The sequence below is a fragment of the Micropterus dolomieu genome, linkage group LG06 (genome assembly GCF_021292245.1).
Source record: "Micropterus dolomieu isolate WLL.071019.BEF.003 ecotype Adirondacks linkage group LG06, ASM2129224v1, whole genome shotgun sequence".
Classification (NCBI taxonomy): domain Eukaryota; kingdom Metazoa; phylum Chordata; class Actinopteri; order Centrarchiformes; family Centrarchidae; genus Micropterus; species Micropterus dolomieu.
Genome location: NC_060155.1, coordinates 16,123,646 through 16,145,051, shown reverse-complemented (window position 1 = coordinate 16,145,051; position 21,406 = coordinate 16,123,646). Strand labels below are relative to the sequence as shown.

The 21,406-nt window shown below is 41.5% G+C and overlaps 1 protein-coding gene across 2 annotated transcripts in view; it reads right to left on the bottom strand.

The window, feature by feature from the left end:
• gpc5c (glypican 5c) overlaps positions 1 to 21,406 on the bottom strand; it is a 110,161-nt gene that overhangs the window by 16,953 nt on the left and 71,802 nt on the right. For both annotated transcript variants that reach the window (XM_046052313.1, XM_046052315.1), the window contains one exon: positions 4,572 to 4,710. In XM_046052313.1, coding sequence (XP_045908269.1) covers positions 4,572 to 4,710 — 139 coding nt within the window. The remainder of the gene's footprint in view (positions 1 to 4,571; positions 4,711 to 21,406) is intronic.

Sequence of the window (21,406 nt, the reverse complement as noted above, 5' to 3'; positions counted from 1 at the left end):
TGTGTGTGTGTGTTTCCACATAGAGTAGAATTCACAACTTACACTGTACTCCATTTTCTTACAAAGCCTTTTTTTCACAAAACTAGCAGCTGTAGATTCAGAGCTGTGGAGTTTACTTCCCTTGGGGTCAGGTGTACACTCACACACACCCCCACACACATTCGACCAGCTGTTTCCCTCAGTATGTGAGTGTATGCTTGGAGTGACAATACAAGTTAATATATTTGTCCTTCTGTTCAAGACTAACAGAAGCACACTGATCCACTCTTAAATCTTTCAATCTTGTCTTATTTAGATATGTATGTTCTTTAACAGGATGGCAAAGCAAAACAATCATTGCCAGTGGCTTCATTCTAATAGACAGGTTTAGTCACTTAACTGCATACCGTGTGAGCAACGCCGGGGGTGTCTTCACTTTCTTGATAAGCTCACCAGTGTCAGACAGATGGTGTTTGGTACCAAATGAGAATAGTACTTTCATGGCTGTACAATTCACACTTTTTCGCGGCACATCCCTACGGCTCAATCACAGGAAGTGTTTATCCATGCATTTACTTCTACTTCTCCTGGTGGATGGATAACCTGCTTTGTTCGCCTTTTGTTTTTATGACTTGTCACACCTTTTATCACGCATTTTCAATCGTAAAGTCTTTTAAAGTTTTATAAAAGCTAAGAGAAAACTGTATATTTTCCTGCACTTTCATTATATATAAAATAACATCTCTTCTCCTTGATTTGTCTGTTTTTCCAGATCTGCAGAAGGCCGCAACAGAAAACAGAAACAGAAAAGGCTGTGCCTACACTGCCACTGAGATGAGGACAGAGAGCGAGGCTGCTGGACTCAAAGAAGCAGACAGACAAATAAAGTACTGTTCTACCTTTTGTTCCACAGACATTTGGAGTCTCCTCTCTCTTCCTAATGGAAAGATAGTGGTCTAATGTGCAACTGTGGGTCTTTTAGAGATTAATACATTAATAAGCTAGCTACAAATGAATAGCTCTTTTGGAAGGAGCAGCCATAGTGTTCCATGGCTAATACAGTTAATAAGCCATAGACACGCCACAAAATGTACCACAGAAGAGGCTCTTATAGCTGCAGGCGAGATGGGTGATATGGTTCATTACAGATTCACTGATTTATTCTCCTGTTCATGGCTGTGGTCATGGAAGTTCGTACATGACCAAACCCTGTTTAGTTGGCACAAGCATGTCTCCAGGCAAGAGGAGTGGGATCTGAACCAAGCTCAACAAGGCATGACATCATGCATCATGCAGTATGTGAAAAGACACATTCATAGTTTAGTTTTCACATGGTTGTCGGTAATTATTTAGTTTTTGCAATCACTGATCTTCGTTATGTATGTACAAGCATCGGGGTAAGTATGCTCGTGTCCTATGTCCTCGGTAAGACTTCCAGCAGTTCCATCACATCTGAGTGATGATAGAGACAGCGAGTCTGTTCTCTGCAGATTAACGCTGTTCATTAGCTTGGTGATGAAGTCTCTCTTAGCAGAACTGTGGGTGGTCATGCCCCCTTTTAACATGGGACTTGGGACCTCTGCCACAGCTACACAGAGGCAAACAAATACACAGACAGATGGAAGGTAAAATATGCCTCCTAGCCCTATAATGCATTACAACCTCACCCAACTTAGATATTCGCAGACGTTATCCATAATAGTTTAACCAATATTTGCAAAGTCAAAAGAGAATGAGATATATGTAAAAAACAACAACAAAAAACAACCATAACATCTGTATTTCTTGAGGCCAAGTGATATAATGTTACACAATGTCAGATGGACACTGGACTACTTACTAAATTACTTGAAAATTGCTGATATTTAGAAAAGAAACCTTGATCCCAAACTGGTCACCCTTCAAAGAGTACAGCATGTGACTGAAAACTGGAATTAAAGAATGCCTATTACCATAGCCCTTATCCGCCTGAAAGCTGAGGAAATTGGCAAAAAGCTACCCACAACCGAGTTCAAAGCCAGGCTTGGCTGGTGTAAATGAATGATGCGCCAAAAATGGACTGTCCACGCGTCACACGACAAGTATTGCCCAGCTCTTGGCATCAGTCTTCAGAGAAATGGACGATTGTCTAATAATGTTGCCAATGCTGCTATTTGTTTTATAGATAACAATAGGCCAATCACCTTTTTCCATTAGCATTATTTGGTTACTGGGTGACAAATCTTCTTTTGAAAGCTAAAGGGCAGTTGTACAGGCAACATATTTTAAGCACACTCAAAAAGAGGTTTTGTTCTGTAAATCTCAGACAGTGGTTTTGATTGATTATCCCCTGCTGTTGGGATACTGCTGCTGCTGTCAGAGCCCTAAGAAAGGCTGGCATGTTTTATCCACATCACAACAAAGAGCAGGGCAAAAAGCACCTGTCCAGAGCTGTGTGTATGTGTATGTAATGGCTATTGATTGGTGTATTAGCTGTATTGTCATGTGGACAGCTCTCTTGCTACACTTTTCTGAAACTAGAACAATATTTTTACTACTGCAGTAGTAGTAGTAGTAGTTTCACCACTGGCCATTGTCATCCGTAGTATGCTGACTTTGACTGAGCCATTTTGCGTTGTGAGTGTTATTTTGCACATATGCCATTGCAGTGGCCAGTACTTCATAATGGGATTCATTTCTGTGTTAAAATATTTGCATTGACTGTATTGCAGCAAGTAGTCACGTAAAATTGCATCAAGCACTATGTTACATAAATAAAATAAGGATTAGATTACCAAATGAGAAATTGTCGCCATTATTGGAGAAAACTGATGACCTACTTATTGTTTTTGTCTTTGCTGTCCCTTGCAGCAACATGGAACTCACTAGAAAAACAGAAGTGATAGCGTCTTTTCCACAGTCTTGGTTTGTACGCCTCTATACCTGTATATTACATGAGCTGTTAGAACAGGAGGAGGGTTATAAAGACAATGTATTTGACACATACTGTATTTAGCATGTGAGAGAAATGAATAGTTAACACAGGAGAAGACAGGAAAATTATTATTTTTTATTTAACTGTGTCGTTAAAGTGTGCATGCATGTAGATCAATGTCACAATGGGGCAAAATTCCCAAATGTTTGAAGAGCAAGCAAAAACCAATTGATTGACAATGGTCAAAATTACATTTAACTGAACTAGCAAAAATATATAATGCTGTGACCCAAGTCACTAAAAAGAGATAAAAGGGTTGTTGGTATGTGAAAAGACCGTCTTTTATATAGTTTTCAAATACATTTTGGGGCATTTTCACCTTTATTTTGACAGCAGAGACTGGAGAGGTTACAGGTAATGAAGGGAAAGAGAGGAGGGATGACATGTAACAAAGCTCCTTGACCAAATTCAAAATGGGGATGTTGTCATTACATGGTCAGAATCCTAAACATCTAGGCCACCAGGACACCCAAATACCTATTGTATTTAATTGGGTACTCATCATAAGGCACCTGTAAATGTATGTGGTTAGCTTTCTGTGCTTGTGTGCCTTTGTCTTGAACTGAGCCAACATGGTACATGTTACGTATGAAGAGACAGCTGAATCAGCATCTGGCATTTCTGCAGTCTTGTAAAAGATTTTGGCCTAAAAGCCAAATAGGCTCAGCTTACTCCAGGGAGGATCTTATCACTGGGCCTGCCTTCATTGTGTCTGCCTGTTTGCTTTGGATGTCTCAGCTTACAGTATGTGCTGATGGCCTATTTACCAGCCACATGAAAAAAAAAACAACCTTTATACCAAACCTGGGACCTTAATTTTTGCTCCTCCATATTCCTCTCTACTCCCTCCATGCTAGTAAGACAATGCTTCACACAAGACTCCTTTGTTTAACTTTGTAGGTGGAAAAAACCAACATGATAATTAGGGATGATTAACAAAATGCTTCTGCAGGAGATACACTTATTCTCATCAAAGCCAACACAAGCCCCAGCACCTCCTCACTGTGTGTGTGTGTGTGTGTGTGTGTGTGTGTTTGTATGTGGAGGGGGGGGGTATACTTGTGGGGTCCAACATCTTTCTGGAGACCAAAATGCAGGACTCTACAAGTTTAAAGGGCTTTTTGAATGGCTTCTTGTCTCAAGATCTGAAGAGCCTCCTGTGTCACCACCTTTGCTGTAGTCTCAAGGAGACACAGTTGGCAAGGATAGCGGAATGTGAAAATGTGTTTTAAAGTGAATTTCCCTTTGCCATGTAGGTGAATGAAAGAGTGACTTTGTGGCAATTCTCAGAAAACAATTCAAGGCTCACTGAGCTTGGAAAAAGAGAAAGGACGCCCTTTCAGAGGCAGATCTGTCCTTGGTTATTCAATGCACAAAATTAGATGATTTAAGGCAGAGCACAATAAAAAATATAACAGTGATATTGTACATCCTCGCAAAGACTTGTGTGAACATCATGTGCTAGGTGTTGTGGTAAAAGGAGTAGGGTCCTTAGTGCGGAAACTTGCACATTATTATTATTATTGCCAACAATATTGTAATTGGTAAAGGGAATAGAGGAAAGGGGATTTGTGTGTGAATGTGAGTGTGCATCTGGAGGTGGGCATGTAGTACTTACAGGTCTGGCCTTGACTGTCTCCTGAGGCTTGACATCCGTCTTCATCATCACAGTCTGTCGTGCTGCCCTCTGTTTCACCACTGCCCAGCTCATCCCAGGCCTCCATCTGGTCCAGTTTTGGAAACTTCTCATGGGTCTCCTAAACCACAAAGACAGTGATACAAGGTTTATTACACACTGGTTTATGTATAACACTCATTTCACAATGTCATCTTAATGCCTCCTAACACTGTAGGCCAATCCTTATAGGAAGTAACTGACAGAGTGGTGTAATGGAAAACAAACCTGATTCTCACTGGTTCAACACTGGTGTTCAAGAATTCTTTGGTTATCATATATTAAGCTAAGGGTCTACTCCATAGGTATCTTTGTGAAAGACAGAGGCAATTTGAAATGTGTATGTGAAACACTTTAAAAGACATTTGTATTGCACATTATAGATATTGCAACCAGTAAGTTGTAGAGTGTTTCCAAGTGGAATATTGTGTTTTCTTGTGTCCCCTGTGTCTCTTTTCCTGCTCTGAGATATCAGTCCCTGGAAATGTCAGCAAGGGCCCAATAGATGATACATCCTGGGGAAACAAAGGAGCAGTGTGGGTGGTGTAAAGTGAGGGCCCTGGGTGGTAAGATGATGTGTTTACAACAATTATAATTAAAACCACATTTTAAGACAAGCATTGGTTACAAGCATAGAATCCCCAAAACAAAAGGGAGTTTTACAACTATGTTACATTTCCAACTGTTTTAGATGAAGCTCAATTTACTCTTCCATTGGTAAAGTTTACACGGCACCAAAGACATTACCCAATGCTGTAACACTCCTCATTTAGTTGAATGATTTATTCGTATGGCTATTTGACTGTCAAACATGCAACCTGCAAATATCTACTGACATCTGTTTATTTCCCCTCAGTGCAGCATCAGTCAAATGCATACACTATAAGATTACTTCACTGATAAAAAGAATAGATCATCTGTATTTTCACTTCACTCATGCATCTAACTGTGATCAAAAACCTGCACCCATAGAAAGCATACCAGAGTGACCACAGTCCTGCATGAAGACTTTCTCAGCCTGGAGCATGAAATACTACCCTTTATGATGTTCCTCCAGCTCAGCATGGGGCCAACTAATTGGACCACCTGCTGGCCCTTCCTGCTGTCCACTATCATCAAGGTAGTCTTTGTTCCATCACACCATGTCTGACAAGAAGCTCTTCTGACTCAACAACAAATGATCCTTTGGAGTTTGAAGATAAGAAAGTAGCATGAATACCATATTTGTAAAACATATACAGCTATAGAGACACAGTTTATATGTATATATATATATATATACATTTCTATATGCATATGCACGCACACACACACACACACACACACACACACACACACACACACACACATACACAATTAAACATTCATGAGAAAGCTGACAAGATCAATCCTGCTACACAGCTGACCTTCATATGGGGGAACAACCACTAAAGACATATTGAGAGGTGCGTGGGAGGAATGGGGATGGGGCTTGGGGTCTTGAGGGATGACTAATATCCTTGCCATTGACACCAGACTCTCTCACTCAACACACCTGACAGCAAGGGTGACCTTTAACTAGTTGTCTCTTAAGTCTTCAGCATCCCAAAAGAAACATTTCATGAAAGCAGCCAGACTTGTATATAAGGCTAACATTGCAAAGCTAAATGTAAATAAATACATTTAGCCATGTTAGCAGCTCTGTGAGGCTGCACTAAAGCGCTTAGGTTTATCTGCATCAGCATGCTCACAGTGACAGTGTATTGGACAACTCATGACCACACTAAGTTAAAGATCAAAAATCAGGGTACGACCAAAGTCAAAAAGATCCATCCTCAGTGGGCAAGTTACTCAAAAGTTTTAATATATTACTAGTTACTCATTACTCCTTAAAAAGTAATCATATTACTTTACTTATTACTGGGTGCTAAAAGTAACTAGTTGCGTTACTCGTTATGTTACTATATTACTTTCCAGTGTTTCCCACAGAATGGCGCAGGGTGTGGGTCGCTGCTAATCTCGACAACCCAGCTATATTCTAACTTTGGACAGGTTTGTGCAGCACTGTTCATGAGAGAGGGAGCGAGAGTGACAGCAGCTGCCGGAGTTCTATTTCATTCTTCCTGACTGCCAGACGGCAGTGCTTTAGCACTGGATGTCTCCATCTCGCATTTGCGCAGGTCAAGTAATTATACCAACAAAGTCAACTGTGACTATACGATGACGTAGGGATGCCCCAGTATAAAACCCTCACGTCATCACACAATCAGTTCCTTCAGTCTTCTCGCATTGAGGAAACAACACAGGTAAATTCAGCTCGTTGCTTTTAGCTTTTTCTCCCGGGCCTCTGATGTTTTTTCTCAGGGATCTGAGGGGGGACCATTATGTGGGTCGGAGGCCATCCGCCTGCTCACCCAGGTGGATACCCTCTGCCTTCTCAGTCCCTCCTTCTAAGCCCTATATTGAAGAGCTCCAAAGGTACTGGTCAGACCCCTAAGTTACTCTCTCATCACACCAGTGATTGCAGGAACTTGGCTGCCATGCAGGATGCAGATAACTGTGGTTTAGATCGTATGGCCCCAGTCGAGCCTACCGTTGCCTCATTGATTGTGTCACCTGATGAGGCTCTCAGACAGGATGCACGTTGCTCTCGTCCTCAATGTAGACTGACTGATGATCTCCTCACCAGGACCTATAGCACAGCGGGGGGGGGGGGTCAGACCTGAGAATCACAGGGCCGTCGTTGGACGCTTCTCTCTTCAGCACCTCAGCTACTGGGAGAGGCAGACCACAGACCGTTGTGTGGTGTCCACACTGTCCAAGGGATACATACTACAGTTCCGACGGCGGCCGCCACCTTTCTGCGGGATCACTAGGTCTGTGGTCAGAGATCCTGCAAAATACCTAGCCCTCAGAAATTTGCAGCCCTTCTAGAGAAGGACGTCATTGAGCCTCTAGAAGGGCATACACGGCTCGGTGGGTTCTATTCAGTGTATTTTTCAATTCCGAAGAAGGATGGCGGGTTTCACCCAATCCTGGACCTGAGGGGGCTGAATAAGTTTTTAAAGGTGCTTCCATTCAGAATGTTACGGATGGCAGATGTCATCCAGTCAGTCACGCGGGGGGGCCTGGTTGTGTCAATAGACCTCAAGGATGCCTATTTTCACGTGCCTATTGCACCACACCAGAGGCAGTTCCTGAGGTTCGCCTTTCAAGGACAGGCTTACCAATTCAAGGTGATGTCGTTCGGTCTCTCACTGGCCCCTCGTATATTCACGAGGTGCATGGCAGCTGCCCTTTCCCCAATGCAAGCCGCAGGATTGACTATCTTGCCTTACCTGGACGATTGGCTAATCATTTCCCCGACTGCAGAGCAGGTGGTTAGGGACGTAGATACGCTTCTTGGCCATGTGAACTAGCTGGGCCTTACGGTGAACTACACAAAGAGCAATCTTACACCAAGTCAGAGGGTAAATTACCTGGGTATGGCACTCGACTTTCAGTTAATGAGAGCCTCCCTTACCCCAAAGAGGGTACAGGATATCCAGCAGCTTCTAGGTTGCTTTCAGAGGGGCAGGGTTTTGAAATATGGCCTTTTCCCATGATGCACTGTGCTCCTCTCTCCTCTTCTTTCTCTCCCTCTCTATGCAACCTCATCCCATTAATGCATGTTACTAACTTGACTTCTCCCCTTTCCCGTAGTCTTGTGCTTTCTCGTCCCTCTCCTCTCTCCTCCTATCACTTCCTGCAGGTGTTTCTGGCTCTGGATCTGTGGTTGCGAGTCACCTGCTGCCCCCGTGTTCCTGTGTGACACCCTCTGCTACAATTATTGTTACTATTCCTATTGTTATTATTGTACTTATAATCATTAACATTACGATTATTATCATTAACACTACTGTAAATATCTGTACCATTCATTCAGTCTATAGCAACATTACCTTTACTGTCTGTACCTCTGTGTGTATATTGTGTAGGCTGCCTTCCTCCCCTCTCTCTCTCCTTCCATCCCTTTCCCTCTTTCTCTCTGTTCCTCTCTCTCTCTCTCTCTCTCTCCCTCTCTCCCTCTCTCTCCCAACCGGTCGAGGCAGATGGCTGCCCACCCGGAGCCATGGTTCTGCTCGAGGTTTCTGCCTCTTAAAAGGAAGTTTTTCCTTGCCTCTGTTGCCTAGTGCTTACTCTTGGTGGGAACTGTTGGGTACGGTCTAGAGCTGCTCTTTTATGAAAAGCACTCAGACTGTTGTTGTGATTTGGCACTATAGAAATAAAATTGAATTGAAATTGAATTTATCTCAGGCTGCTGGGCATGCTGACAGCAGCGTCCATGGTCATCCCTCTGGGTCTTCTGTCCTTCAAATCTGGATCAACTGTCTCCGCTTGGATCCCAAGTGGTACAGGGGCAGGGACGTCAGAATGTCTAGCCTTCGTTGCCGGGCCTTGGCGCCCTGGCCCTGGTTCCTCTTGGAGTGATTCCCTGCTGCTGGGAGGTTGTGGAGACGGACGCCTCTTTATCAGGCTGGGGTGCGGTCTGGCAATGCAGAACCATCAGGGGTCGATTTAGCAGCCAGCAGAGGTTGGAGCATAAATGTGCTCGAGCTCAGAGCAATACATCTGTCACTGCGGCACTTTCTCCCAGCGCTGAAAGGCCGGCATGTTCTCATCCGGACGGACAGCACCTCGGCGGTTTATCATGTCAATCATCAGGGGGGCACCAGGTCCTGGCAGGGTCTGAGAGTATCACAGCAGTTCTTGACGTGGGTGTTTCCCCTCTTTCTGAGCCCCAAGGCCATACATCTCCCACGCGCACAGAACAGTGCGGCAGATGTGCTGTCCCGCCAGGGGCCGCCACAGGGAGACTGGCGACTTCACCCAGAGGTGTTGGAAATGATTTGGAGCAATATGGCAAGGCAGAAGTGGATGTCTTTGCCTCAGAAATGTCAATGCATTGTCCCCTCTGTTACTCTCTAAGGGAGAGGACCGGTCCTTTAGGGTAGGACGCCTTAGCTTGTGGCCAGCGTGCCTTCTGTATGCCTTTCCTCCAATTCCACTGATTCGTGGGACGCTGGAGAGGGTCCGACAGGGAGGCCACAAAACTGCTGCTAATGGCCCCCAACTGGCTGGGAGGCCATGGTTCCCAGTGCTTCTGAGGTTGCTCAGTGGGGAGCCATGGCGCCTCCCAAAGAGACCAGACCTTCTCTCTCAGCTGGGGGGACGCATATGGCATCCTAATCCGGACCGCCTTCAGCTGTGTGTCTGGCTGTTGGAAGCCAGGACCCACTCCTGGCATCTTGTGAGCAGTCAGTGATCCGCACTGTGTTAAGTTCGAGGGCTCCCTCCACTCAGTCACTATATGCTAATCGGTGGAAGCTTTTTTCCCAGTGGTAAAGGGAAAAGGGTGAGGTACCAGAGAACTGCTCAGTCACCAGCATTCTGTTTTTCCTGCAGTCGTTGGACAGCGGCATGTGGACCTCAACTTTGAAAGTGTATGCAGCTGCCATTTCAGCAGGGTACGTGAGAGTGGACAACCACACAGTGGGGTCACACTATGTGGTTAGTCAGTTCTTGAAGGGCGCGTAGAGGCTTAGACCTTCAGGTGTCACTGTAGTGCCACCATGGGACTTGAAGGTGGTTTTGAGATCCTTTTGTCTGACCCCATTTGAACCGTTTGGTGAACTTTGGTTCGGACCTTGGTGCGGACTTTCAGGTGTGAATGCCCCCTAAATTTCACGTTGCTGTGCTGCTTTTTTGGGAGATGCTTCATTAAATTAAATGTAGAATTGTGCTCTTTGCATCTTAGACTGTGACACAATAATGTCAATACTTACACCTGTGGAAAGAACACCTCTCTCCCTTGTTCTACATTCTTCCTTTAGTTTTTGGCTATCAGTGGACATGTACAGCAAAGTCCAGTGCCACTGAGCTGCCGTACAATCACGCATTCACACCAAGGATGGTGCGTTCAGTAAGGCAGTAACGCAGTATTACTTGGATTAGTTACTGTAATAATATACTGTTGGCAGTAATACTGCTGCAGCTCAACTTCTGTCAAAGACATTACAAGAGCATATTGTTATTCTTTATGTCTTTCTTACCAGAGTAGTGATTACCGTTTGAGAGTGCAAGAGGAGACTGAAAACAATCCAAACACCAGTACTTTTGATATTGTAACTCAGCTGTCATGTCATGTAAATGCGCTGCCCTCTCACTCACGCCTGAGTGAGTGAAACGAGTGCTACAGTGAAATGAGTCATGTACAACCACAACACAAGGCCGGGCTTCATGAAACTGGAGTGGGCCCTTTAGTAGAAGCAGGTAAAACATATCACTTATGGTCACCACAAAAGTGAAAGCCATTGACAATAGCTCGGTGGCTCAGTTTTCCCAGAAGGACACAAAAGTACAAGCGGATTACTGTGAACAATATTCCACGCTGGTTACAGCATTTTATGGTTATGGATTGGCTCACATTACAACCTGTTCTTTGTGTGTCCTGTACTTGTTCCACCTGTTTCGAGGCTGCAATGTGCTATGCTGAAGAAGGAGAAACTTTGGTTAGGGGACTTATAGGAGACACATTAAAAATCCCATTTCCTACCTATGCTGCACCATGCACTGTACTGTTCTCATCACACCATGATACACAATAATTTATGTGCAAAAAATAAGCTACAATTTAAGTAACTAGCCAATGCATCGATGCAAATATTTTAGCAGAAGAAGCAAGAAGAGGGATAATGGAAGACAGATAGCAAAAGAGAGAAAACATCTTCCTTGGTTTTGGACAGCAACCGTGAAACCCATTAACCTTTTTCTATGTAAAGCAGCTAAATAAATTCAGTGCACATTCCATGAGTTTATAAGGAAATACTCTGCTGAACAGCAGAATGTTGTGTACCAACACCATCCAGATAACCATTTGGGTATTAAGCTAATAACCGTGCCGTTCAGGGGACGTTTAACACAATGCTGCTTGGCCCAGCTGTCCTTAAAGCATGTTAATTAGGGAAGGAATCAATTAAGGCGCTGTCGCTGTGGAAACCAAAGTCGAGCCGCTGTAGAATTGCTGGTTGGCTGCTGTCCAATGCAGTTTGTTGGTTTGTTTTGACTAAGTTAGGACTGCCATGGATTTATGGTATTTCTTTCTGTTCACACACACAAAAATAAAACATTTCTATAAGACCTGCTGCTGTTTTACATGTAGGTAGAGTATGGCCTAATCTGCCTCTTTTCTGAAATATTTCTTTCTGCTTGGCAGGTGTAAAGTGAAGCCATTTCTCTTCGGTGCTCGGGGTCAGACACAAAAATCTTTTTTCATTTTAGATAATTTGAAAATGTCTTCAGTAACATTATTCCTTTATAAATATATCAAGGTGACATAATGTGAGACTGTAGTACAAAGCGCACTGGTGTTTTGTAATAGATTTAGTATTTTTATTCACTAACAATATGAGGACTGGGTCAAGACTGGAATGTGTAAACGCGTTGCAAGATCAGGTCAACATTTAGTTAATATTTGCAATTGCATGTGCTGCAAGTAAAACAAACAGGTATTGAGAGACTGAGAAGAAAGGCAAAGGAGAGAAAGCAGAGGAAGAGTTTAAGAGAAAGAAATCGTGTATATTTATTGAAAGTATTCAGACAGGAAGACTGAGCTTGTAGATGTGCAAGCAGGGGAGGCGACTGAGGGTGGAAGGGTGGAAACAACAAGATGCCAGCCTTTATATTTATACTGAAATTACCCTGGCATCCGAAGACAAATCAGGTATGCCCATAAGGCTTTGAATAAAATCCCAAATCATGAAATATTTTCTAGTGTTCATCTCACCCTGCCAACCCATTCTCCTCTCTCTTTCTTTTCAAAAGCATTCTTCAGTCAGAGGATGATGGGGCAGGCTTGAGAGCATCAAGGGCTGAATTCCTGCATGTATTTGACTGCATCCTAGTCACACTAAAATCTGTACTGCCAGAAGTAACCAATCACCTTCTGAAGAAGTTTGAAAGAAAGATGTGGCTGAAAGGGTGTGAGAGTGAGACTGTGTGTGTGTGTAACCTAACCAGGAGGCTACTGTGGATACAATTTCCAGTTTTATGTGGAAAGAGAAAATATGATTATGAAATATAAAAATGTGAAAGGTGGTCAACAGGGATTGGATATGGATACTGCAACTGTTGCAGTCATTGTGTAAGCATGTGAGTACACACGTCTATGCATGTATAATATGTGGGATACTACTGTCAAACTAGCGAACCAGGATCATAAGTCATAACCTTTTGTATGCCCACATTGAGACATGTGCTCTTTTTCCTCCCTGACTATTTGAAACAGTATCACCTCATTGAGCGCAGTCGTGGTAAAACTGCATATGTGGATAGAGCAAAGGAGAAGGAAAGGAAAGCCTGGAGGAGACTGAAGGAAAAAGTGACAGTGGTAATATCTAAAAGTCCTTCCAACTTCTAAAGTAAAATTCTCTCCGTTGTCTCACATACTGTAGAGGCTCACAATGCTTTTGTGTAAAAAAAACATCAGCTGAGAGATATGTACTACATCTGTGTGTGTGTGTGTGTGTGTGTGTGTGTGTGTGTGTGTATACATCCCTGGTTTCAGAGGAAATAGCTACAATTCTCTCTACATTTCAGATTGCCTGACCAACAAAAGGCGACTGAATTGAGAGAAAGTAACAGACAGAGATGGAGTGACAGGCTGCAAACAAAAGTAACTGCTCAGCCATCCATAGCTGCTGATTCTGGAACAGATATGACGTATCCTTTGTGTGGATTAATGGTGTCTGTTATGGCCAACCAGTTTCCAGACATGGAGAGCCTTTGACTGGCAGATTAAGCAAGTTCTGAACTGGACAGCAATGGTAGCTGTCAGGATCTGGACTTGAGCAAAAGCCTGCATTGCCATCCACAACATGGAAAATGAAACAGATTCAAAAGTGAATTTAAAATCAAAGGCGCAACAACACAGTGAGCCAAGTACTTTTCTGCTATTGTCCTTTTCCATGGCTAAGGATGAAGCCAATAAAAACTCTTTATCCAAAGCTGACAGCCAGATATTTTGCTTTGTTGACTTTTAGATGTGAAATATAATATCCCACAAAAGATTAAGTTTTTATTCTAAAAAGATCGCTGACCACCACCTCACACAAAAACATCTAGATTCCATGCAGTTACCTAATCAAGACATCATATCAGCTCAGGCAAAAAAAAGGAAATTCTATTATCAGTCTATTATATTATACATTTATTATCATATGCGTGGACACACTCACTCAACGACCACATGCACCTCTGCAAATGCCACACAAACCTCCACTCTGTCATTTTGGTGAAATTTTTTTTATATTTCTGCATCAATGTAGAAATAACGGCAATTATGCTTAATGGCTGAAGGCCATGTTTTTCAGACTCATTCCAAGTTATTGCCAATCACATTAATCATATGTGTATAGCACCATCAAATTTTGCCAGATTGCTTGGAGTAAAACAACATTACGGTCATGCAAGTTTGGTTGCAATTACAAAATGCAGGTTGGACATAATTTAGTGGAGTATTGAAGAAAAACTGTTTAAAATGGCTATTTGTTTTCCCTCTCTTGTCTACCTTGTCTTGTCTTCTTTGGATTTACCTGGTATTCTGACCCTTAACTGCCTAGACCAAGTAAACTTGAACTTTGTTTGTATATTGCCTGTCTCTGAGTCTTGCTTCTGAGTACAGTCCTGACAGGTTTGTCTTGAACCACGGAATGCAGGAAAACTAGGGGTTATGAGCTAACGCTAAATGTTTTCACATGCTTGTGTTTTCTGCAACCAAAAAAAATCTGTTATTCGTTTGCCAATGGCCTTAATTTCCAACAAATGAACATGAAACTGACAAAAATCACTTGTACTTTTAAAAATAAGTCAATTTCCCAGGAGAGAACGTTGGCAGAGACAAACACCCATGCACTGCAAGCTAGTACAAGCTGATTCTGTTGCTAACCATTAGTGACACATTATTGGCCATGACCTCATGTAAGCCCCATGAGTCAATCACAGCAACATGCTGTGGCGTTGGCCTGTCACACCCTACTCCTGTCTAGCACTGACTGAGGCAGATTGTGTGTGTGTAATGTGTGTACAAGTGAATAAACTTTGGCTTCTGTCAGGCAAATGATGGAGATGTTTTTAAAAAAATATATGACTGTTTGAGTGACATCAGTGGTTTTCTGAGAGCATGTTCCAACAGCTACCTAGCTGATGAAAAGGTCTGTTAGATGTATCGGTCATCAGACAATGAAGGCCTCTGTTGTGTTGCTTGGAAGCAGAAGCCTTCCAGACTTCAAACTGGGCTACAAAAGTCCTTATAAGGCAGGTTCAAAGAGCCCCCCCCGATATGGCACCACTCCAAGTCACTTTCCATCAAAGTCCATCATTATGGTCATCATCAACCCACAACCCTTTCTCAATGCAGGTTCTACAGTTCACAAAACTTTAAAACAGTGCATGTGATACAGAGAACAAGAAGAGATAGTATCTTACTTTTTCTTTGACTATCTATCTATCTATCTATCCCAAGATCAATCTTTGCATAGTAATGTATTTACTTGTTAAAAAGGGTACGGTCAGGGATTCACAATGTGTCTCATGTCATAGTTGTTCAGAAATTGAATTGAACTTGAATTGAGTTGAATTAAATTGAATTTAAATGGCACTTTCTGAATCAAAATTGGATCAAATAAGGAAATCAGTGCCAATATCCATACTTAATTAAAACCCTCTACGGTATGGGCATCATACCCATTTTTGGCTTCGTACACTCTCACCATACATCCCAAAATATGATGCATTACTTTAAAAGAGTTGCAGGGCCTTAAAGGTTCAGTGTGTAAGATTTAGTGGCATCTAGTGCTGAAGGTTGTGAATTGCAACCAACATTCCAGCATTCTACCACTGCCCCCTACCCTTTTAAAGAGCATAGGACAGCTACGGTGGCTGACACAGCACAAAAGGTGTCTCTTCTGAGACAGCAGAGAGTAGCCAGTCAAGAAATTAGGTTTCTTTAGATATATTTATTTCAGTTTTTCTCAGCCGCTTTGGTGCATTTCTCAGATCAGAATTGAATGAATGAAAAGTTCTTGTTCAACCCCCACATCATCTTGTCACTTGTGCACATCATAAAAGCAATTTCTCATTGTTTTGAACAAATTGCAAATGCTTTGACACACTGAAGCAAATTATTATGTACAATTGTCTGCTGTTTCCTACATTATCAATTGGTTATGTCATGCTGATCACAATGTATTATACCAGTCTCTGTTATAGTTAATAGTCTTACCCCTCAAAACATCTAGGCACAAGTTCATTGCATATGTCACTACATGCAAAATGGCTGAACACGTCAAAATCAAAGTTAAATAAAGTCAAACTTCATTGTCATTCTCCACAATCAAGTATACAGATGAACAAAATGTTTCGTACAGACCAACAAAATAAGAATAGACAACAACAAATCACAACATACAATACACAAAAATACACAGTGAGTAGTGAATAGTGCAATATATATAATGTACGCCAGTAGATGTATATGTGTTCGTGTATGTATATATGGAGAGAGAGAGAGAGATCATCCATATCTGTTGATAATATATTCTATACATGTCACTTAGACTTTTTTTTAATAAAAATCTCCTTAGTGTAGTTGATGAATCGGTATGTATCTGAATGAATCTGTGACCTGACAGACATCAGCCTAAGGAGTGTTTCACATACTTACATTTCTAATTTTGTAATTTCTACCGTCATGCTATTCAGTCAGTGCTTTCTTTTTCTTTTCTGCATCACAATGACATGGTCTGTCAACAAATTATAGTACAAACAGTAAAAAAGTAACTGTGAATCCTGTCCAATCTCTTGCAATGTATAACTTTATACTGCTGAAATTGATATGACATATTGAAAAGGTGCAGCCTTGTGTATTTTCAATCATTGTCATCAAAACCTAAGCCATAGTTTACATCAGAAAACACTTTACAGAGTACACTATTATATTGATAACATGACTAAACATTCAGACTTCAGATTCAGATCTTGTTCGTAAACAATGACACAAGGACTTGTCATTCTGATGGCACTGACATGTTCAATGACATAAAGATTTGCTTTTGAGAGATAGACTAAGGATTTTCCACTGGCTACCTGTCCGTTAAAGGATAGATTTTAAGATGTTATTGCTTGTTTTTAAGGCCCTAAATGGTTTGGCGCCACCTTATCTGGCTAATCTCTTACGCCACCATTCTCCAGTTAGAACACTGAGGTCAACAAATCAGCTGCTCTTGGATGTCCCCAGATCAAAGATAAAAAATTAAGAGTGATAGAGCCTTTGCAGTGGGCGCCCCCATCCTATGGAACATTATCCCCATGCATATTAAAGCTGCACAGACCCTACAAACATTGCTTAAGACGCACCTTTTTGCAGGATGGACCCTCGCCAAAACTCGCCAGCAATAACATCTGGCCTGCGGTCAGATTATGGTGCTTTGATAGTGGCAAAATATATAAATAATAAATACTTTGATAGCGGTGCTGAAATAGATCTCAGTCATGACAGCAACAGTTACTCACATAATCACTTCCTCTTTAGTGATTTAAAAATAAATAAAAGCGTGAGAAGCTTGTTTACTGTAATGCTGTAGTTGGAGTTGAACTGAGCTTTTTGGAAGGTCTGTAGCCTGCTTGACACACCTCTGAAAGAGTCGTCAGAAAACGTGATTCCGTGAAAAACGTGATATGAAAAAGCGTCTGTAGGTTGTGGATCAAACACCGAAACACAAACACTGCAGCAATATGGTTGAAAATATTGCTCTGATGCAAAACCTATTTGCTGACGCCTGTAGTATATTATTACTACTTCTTCTTCTTCTAACATACGTATTCAGTTTAGTGATGAGTGTCTGCACTGCCTGAATTCTACCAGAAGTAGAACAAGAACGTAGTGACGAAACGCACTCAGGAGCGCTGTTTTTCCGTTTTCAGCTACTGTAGAAACATGACGATGCAACGTGGCGACGTCCATGGAAAGGGGTGCCGGTTATAAAGATATAAATGGCTCATTCTAAGGTAATAAAAACATAAAGGTTTATTATATAAGGTCTTTACACCACCAAAAACATAGTTATGGATCTTATTTTGCATTAAATATTATACACTAGACCTTTATGGAAACCAATAGCAGTGTTAAAATTTGTCACATGATTCTCTGATATGACAGGTAGTGCAGTGACAGGTACGAGTATAAGATAGGGAGGAAAATCCATTTAATAACTTGTTTTCACTTATTGATAATGACTTGCATGTTGTTGACATTCTATGTTCTGTCAACTTCCACAAGTATTGAGCCAAAGATGCTCGCAAGACATATCAGAAAAAACGCCAGAAAACTGAAGACACGCATTTAAATCAAACACAAATGATGGAATGTAACTCTGTCTTGATTTTCAGTGTGTTTTTGAAGTTTGGATTTAAAGATTTTGATTGTAAACTTTGTCAAAATATTCGTACTTCATTCCTATAGGCGGTTCCACAATGGTACAATGTTGCCTGAGGGTAAAGTTCAGACAAACAAACCCATGTAAAGAGTTTATCTTTTATATTTTCAAATTTAAAAGACCATTATTCCAATTCAAATATTTTCACCCTTCAAATATTTTCAACCTCTTTCCTTCAATGATATTTACTAAATATTTGAAGTCACAGGAGTTTTAATCCCTGTTGCAGATAACTAAAGTGCTTTGACTTACACAAATGCACACCTTATTACACTGAATAGGAGAATTTTCATAACTCTGTGCCATAACCAGGAACCCTTCACATATTTTCTCCATATGACAAGAATCACTGTCTTCATGGAATTGAAACCCACAAGGAGAGTAGATATGACCCAGTGTGGAAAAACAGTCACAGTTTACTGGATTTTCATGAGCTTTGCATCTGATTATGATGGTAAAAAAATGGTATGCCTAAATTAGAGTCTGGGTTCATGATGTCTGCTTGCCAAGCATCCAGAGAGCCCTGGGCAGTAAGACTTGTTGCTTTATTGTTGCCACAGCAGCAGCAAGGAGCAGCAGAGCTCCTGTGAAGGCCAGCTCCATCATCATCTTCAAGTGGAAAGAATCTGTCCCCTCCCTGTGACGGGCTGCCAGCTCAGCCCCGGCTCTTTCTTCCTCCCTGCACTCCACTAACTTTTTCTCAAACCCTTTCTGACTGCTGCAGGCATTGCTAAACATAAAAGAGAGATATACTGTGAAGGCATATTGAAGCCACAAAACCAACCATGGTTGTCTCATACGACTAAACCTATATGCTTATAAGAGTAAAAATAAAAACATTTTATTTTGTTTATTTTTAGTCTTCTAAAGAAATTGTCCCTGCTGTAGCTGATAGATCCGAGGGTTGAATGCATCCACAGAGGGGACGTGTTGAGTGTGTGTTAAACACAAGTAAGGCTTCTCTGATGTGGAACCTGACCGGGCCACTGGCCAAACCAGACAGCAAAGCAGTAGTAAGTCTCATCAATCACACACACAGCGGGCCTCTCTGTACCGGATTGCTATGCTTGAGCCTTTCCAACTCTCCATTCACCACAGCTTTCACCATTTCTAATGATGTTTTCTCTGTTAGTGTGTAAAAAAGCGTGAGAATGAGCGTCTTGGTGTTTTTTTCCTCGCACTGCGTGTTGCCACTGACTTTGCATTTACCAAAGTGCAAAATGACAAACTGACAAATGATCCAGCCTAAACACTCACATGGAAACAGATAGACCATTGTAAAAGGATCCCCACCCAAAAACAGCTGGACTCATGGCCGGCAATCAAAAATCCACTTTGAAACATTTATTGTCCACATTAGCAATATTTACAGGCAGGGAGAAAGAGGATAGTCAGAGGAGATACACAGGGGAAGCCATAACTTGGCTTACTCACTTATGGACCCTTTTTATAGGAGGTCAAGAGATTAGGCTTTTCCTGTGTGTGTGTGTGTGTGTGTGTGTGTGTGTTTGTGTTTACAGCTTTTACATATTAGATTCTACTTAGAGGTGTTTATATGTGCAACTGTGTATGATTTCTCTGTCCTCTTCCACCTTACAAACCTGTCTACCACAGGTTATGTGTATGTCTATGTGAATCTAACATAGGCCCCATGTGTACTGTATTTGCAAGTTTGTGTGCATACCAACACACACACTCATTTTGTATGAGGTTCTGAGTGCTTTAAGAGGAGAATGCCATGAGCAGATGAGGGGTCAGAGTCTGTGATACATCAGCAGCGGTTTCCCAATCCTCTTAGTGCCACAGCACTCTGGGTCTAACTACTCTCCAGTAGGTAAAAATATACACGTCTTAACCTCACTAATCCTGGAAATGGAGGTTATTCAAATTTGCAAAAGCTCAGATTAGGGATTCATTGAAATACCTGCAATACCTTTTAAATCAAAAAAGAGAATATGCATGCAAATTAAAATCAGTCTACTGTGCATAGGTTTTTCTTATTTTTTTAACTGAAAATAACAACCCAAACTAGTTTCAAGGATGAAAGAAGACCAACACACTGATGTGCCTAATTGTACCGCTAACACTGACACAAAATTCTAATCTTCATCCTAAATAAATCATTTGTCATTTGATCATTTCAGTCTTCACTACTTCAAAACCACTAACTTCTCTAAGATGTCCTCACTGTGAACGTCTGAAACTCAAAGTGCCTTTCAAAAAGATACAAGTACAGGAAAACATGCACAAAGAAACTAAATTAACAACTGTAGAGACATAAGTTTGATTATCTCCAGTCCATGGGAGACATCACAGCAAATGCATTATTTAACAATGTTTCTTTCTGTTAAGCTTTTTTCTTTTTTTTGGTTAAGATCAGGTTTTTGATACTCAGTGTGGGGTTGCCAGACTTTGAAATTGTCCTGCTGTTTAATAAAAACAGATCAGATTTTCAAAAGAATATATTTATTTAAACATGTAATGAGTAATAATTTGACCAACTAGCCATAACATATCAGCAGGGGGTCGCAGGTGTTTCTGATCAATGCAAAGCACTTTGCTGTTACTTCAATTGGCTGTCAAGATTTTAAGCATTCTAAACAGATCGAGCTGGGCCAGTTTTGTATGAATTTGAATGCTTCATACTCCTAGGCCCCCTGAACTACCTACTGAGTGCAGTGTACTGGGTTTCATTTCTCAATATTATCCACACAGGATCCACACACTGGTTGCTAATCACTACTGCACTATCATCCAGTTAGCTGGACTTATAGTGTCATGTAGTTTAAGGTTATACTATTGACTGATTATGGAGCTCATGTTCACAATCATTGAGCTAAATCAATGCCTAACTATAGAATCCGTACAAACAAATCTAAACTGCAGGAATCAACAATGCTATAATATCTGTACACTACTCCCTCCTGACTGAACTGCAATTAACTTTACAGTTTAAAGCAACATTATTATTATCACCACTGTCGTAAAGGACAGCTGTACACGTGCATTTGTTATGATTACGTTACAATCAAAAACTAGCTAAGTTGCCAAATTTGCTAACACAGAAAAACTTAAAGCAAGTGCGACAACACAAGACAGCAATATTACTTACTAGTCCAACTCAGTCCACAGAAAGAATGCCAGCTCAGCGTCTGTCTCAAAGCCTTTTATTTCACGAAGCTCTCGCCAACGTCTGGGAGCCTCATGCTTGTCATTCTGCTCTTCTTCCTCAATGTCCTCTTCTGTCTATTTGCCTCTGCTAATGTT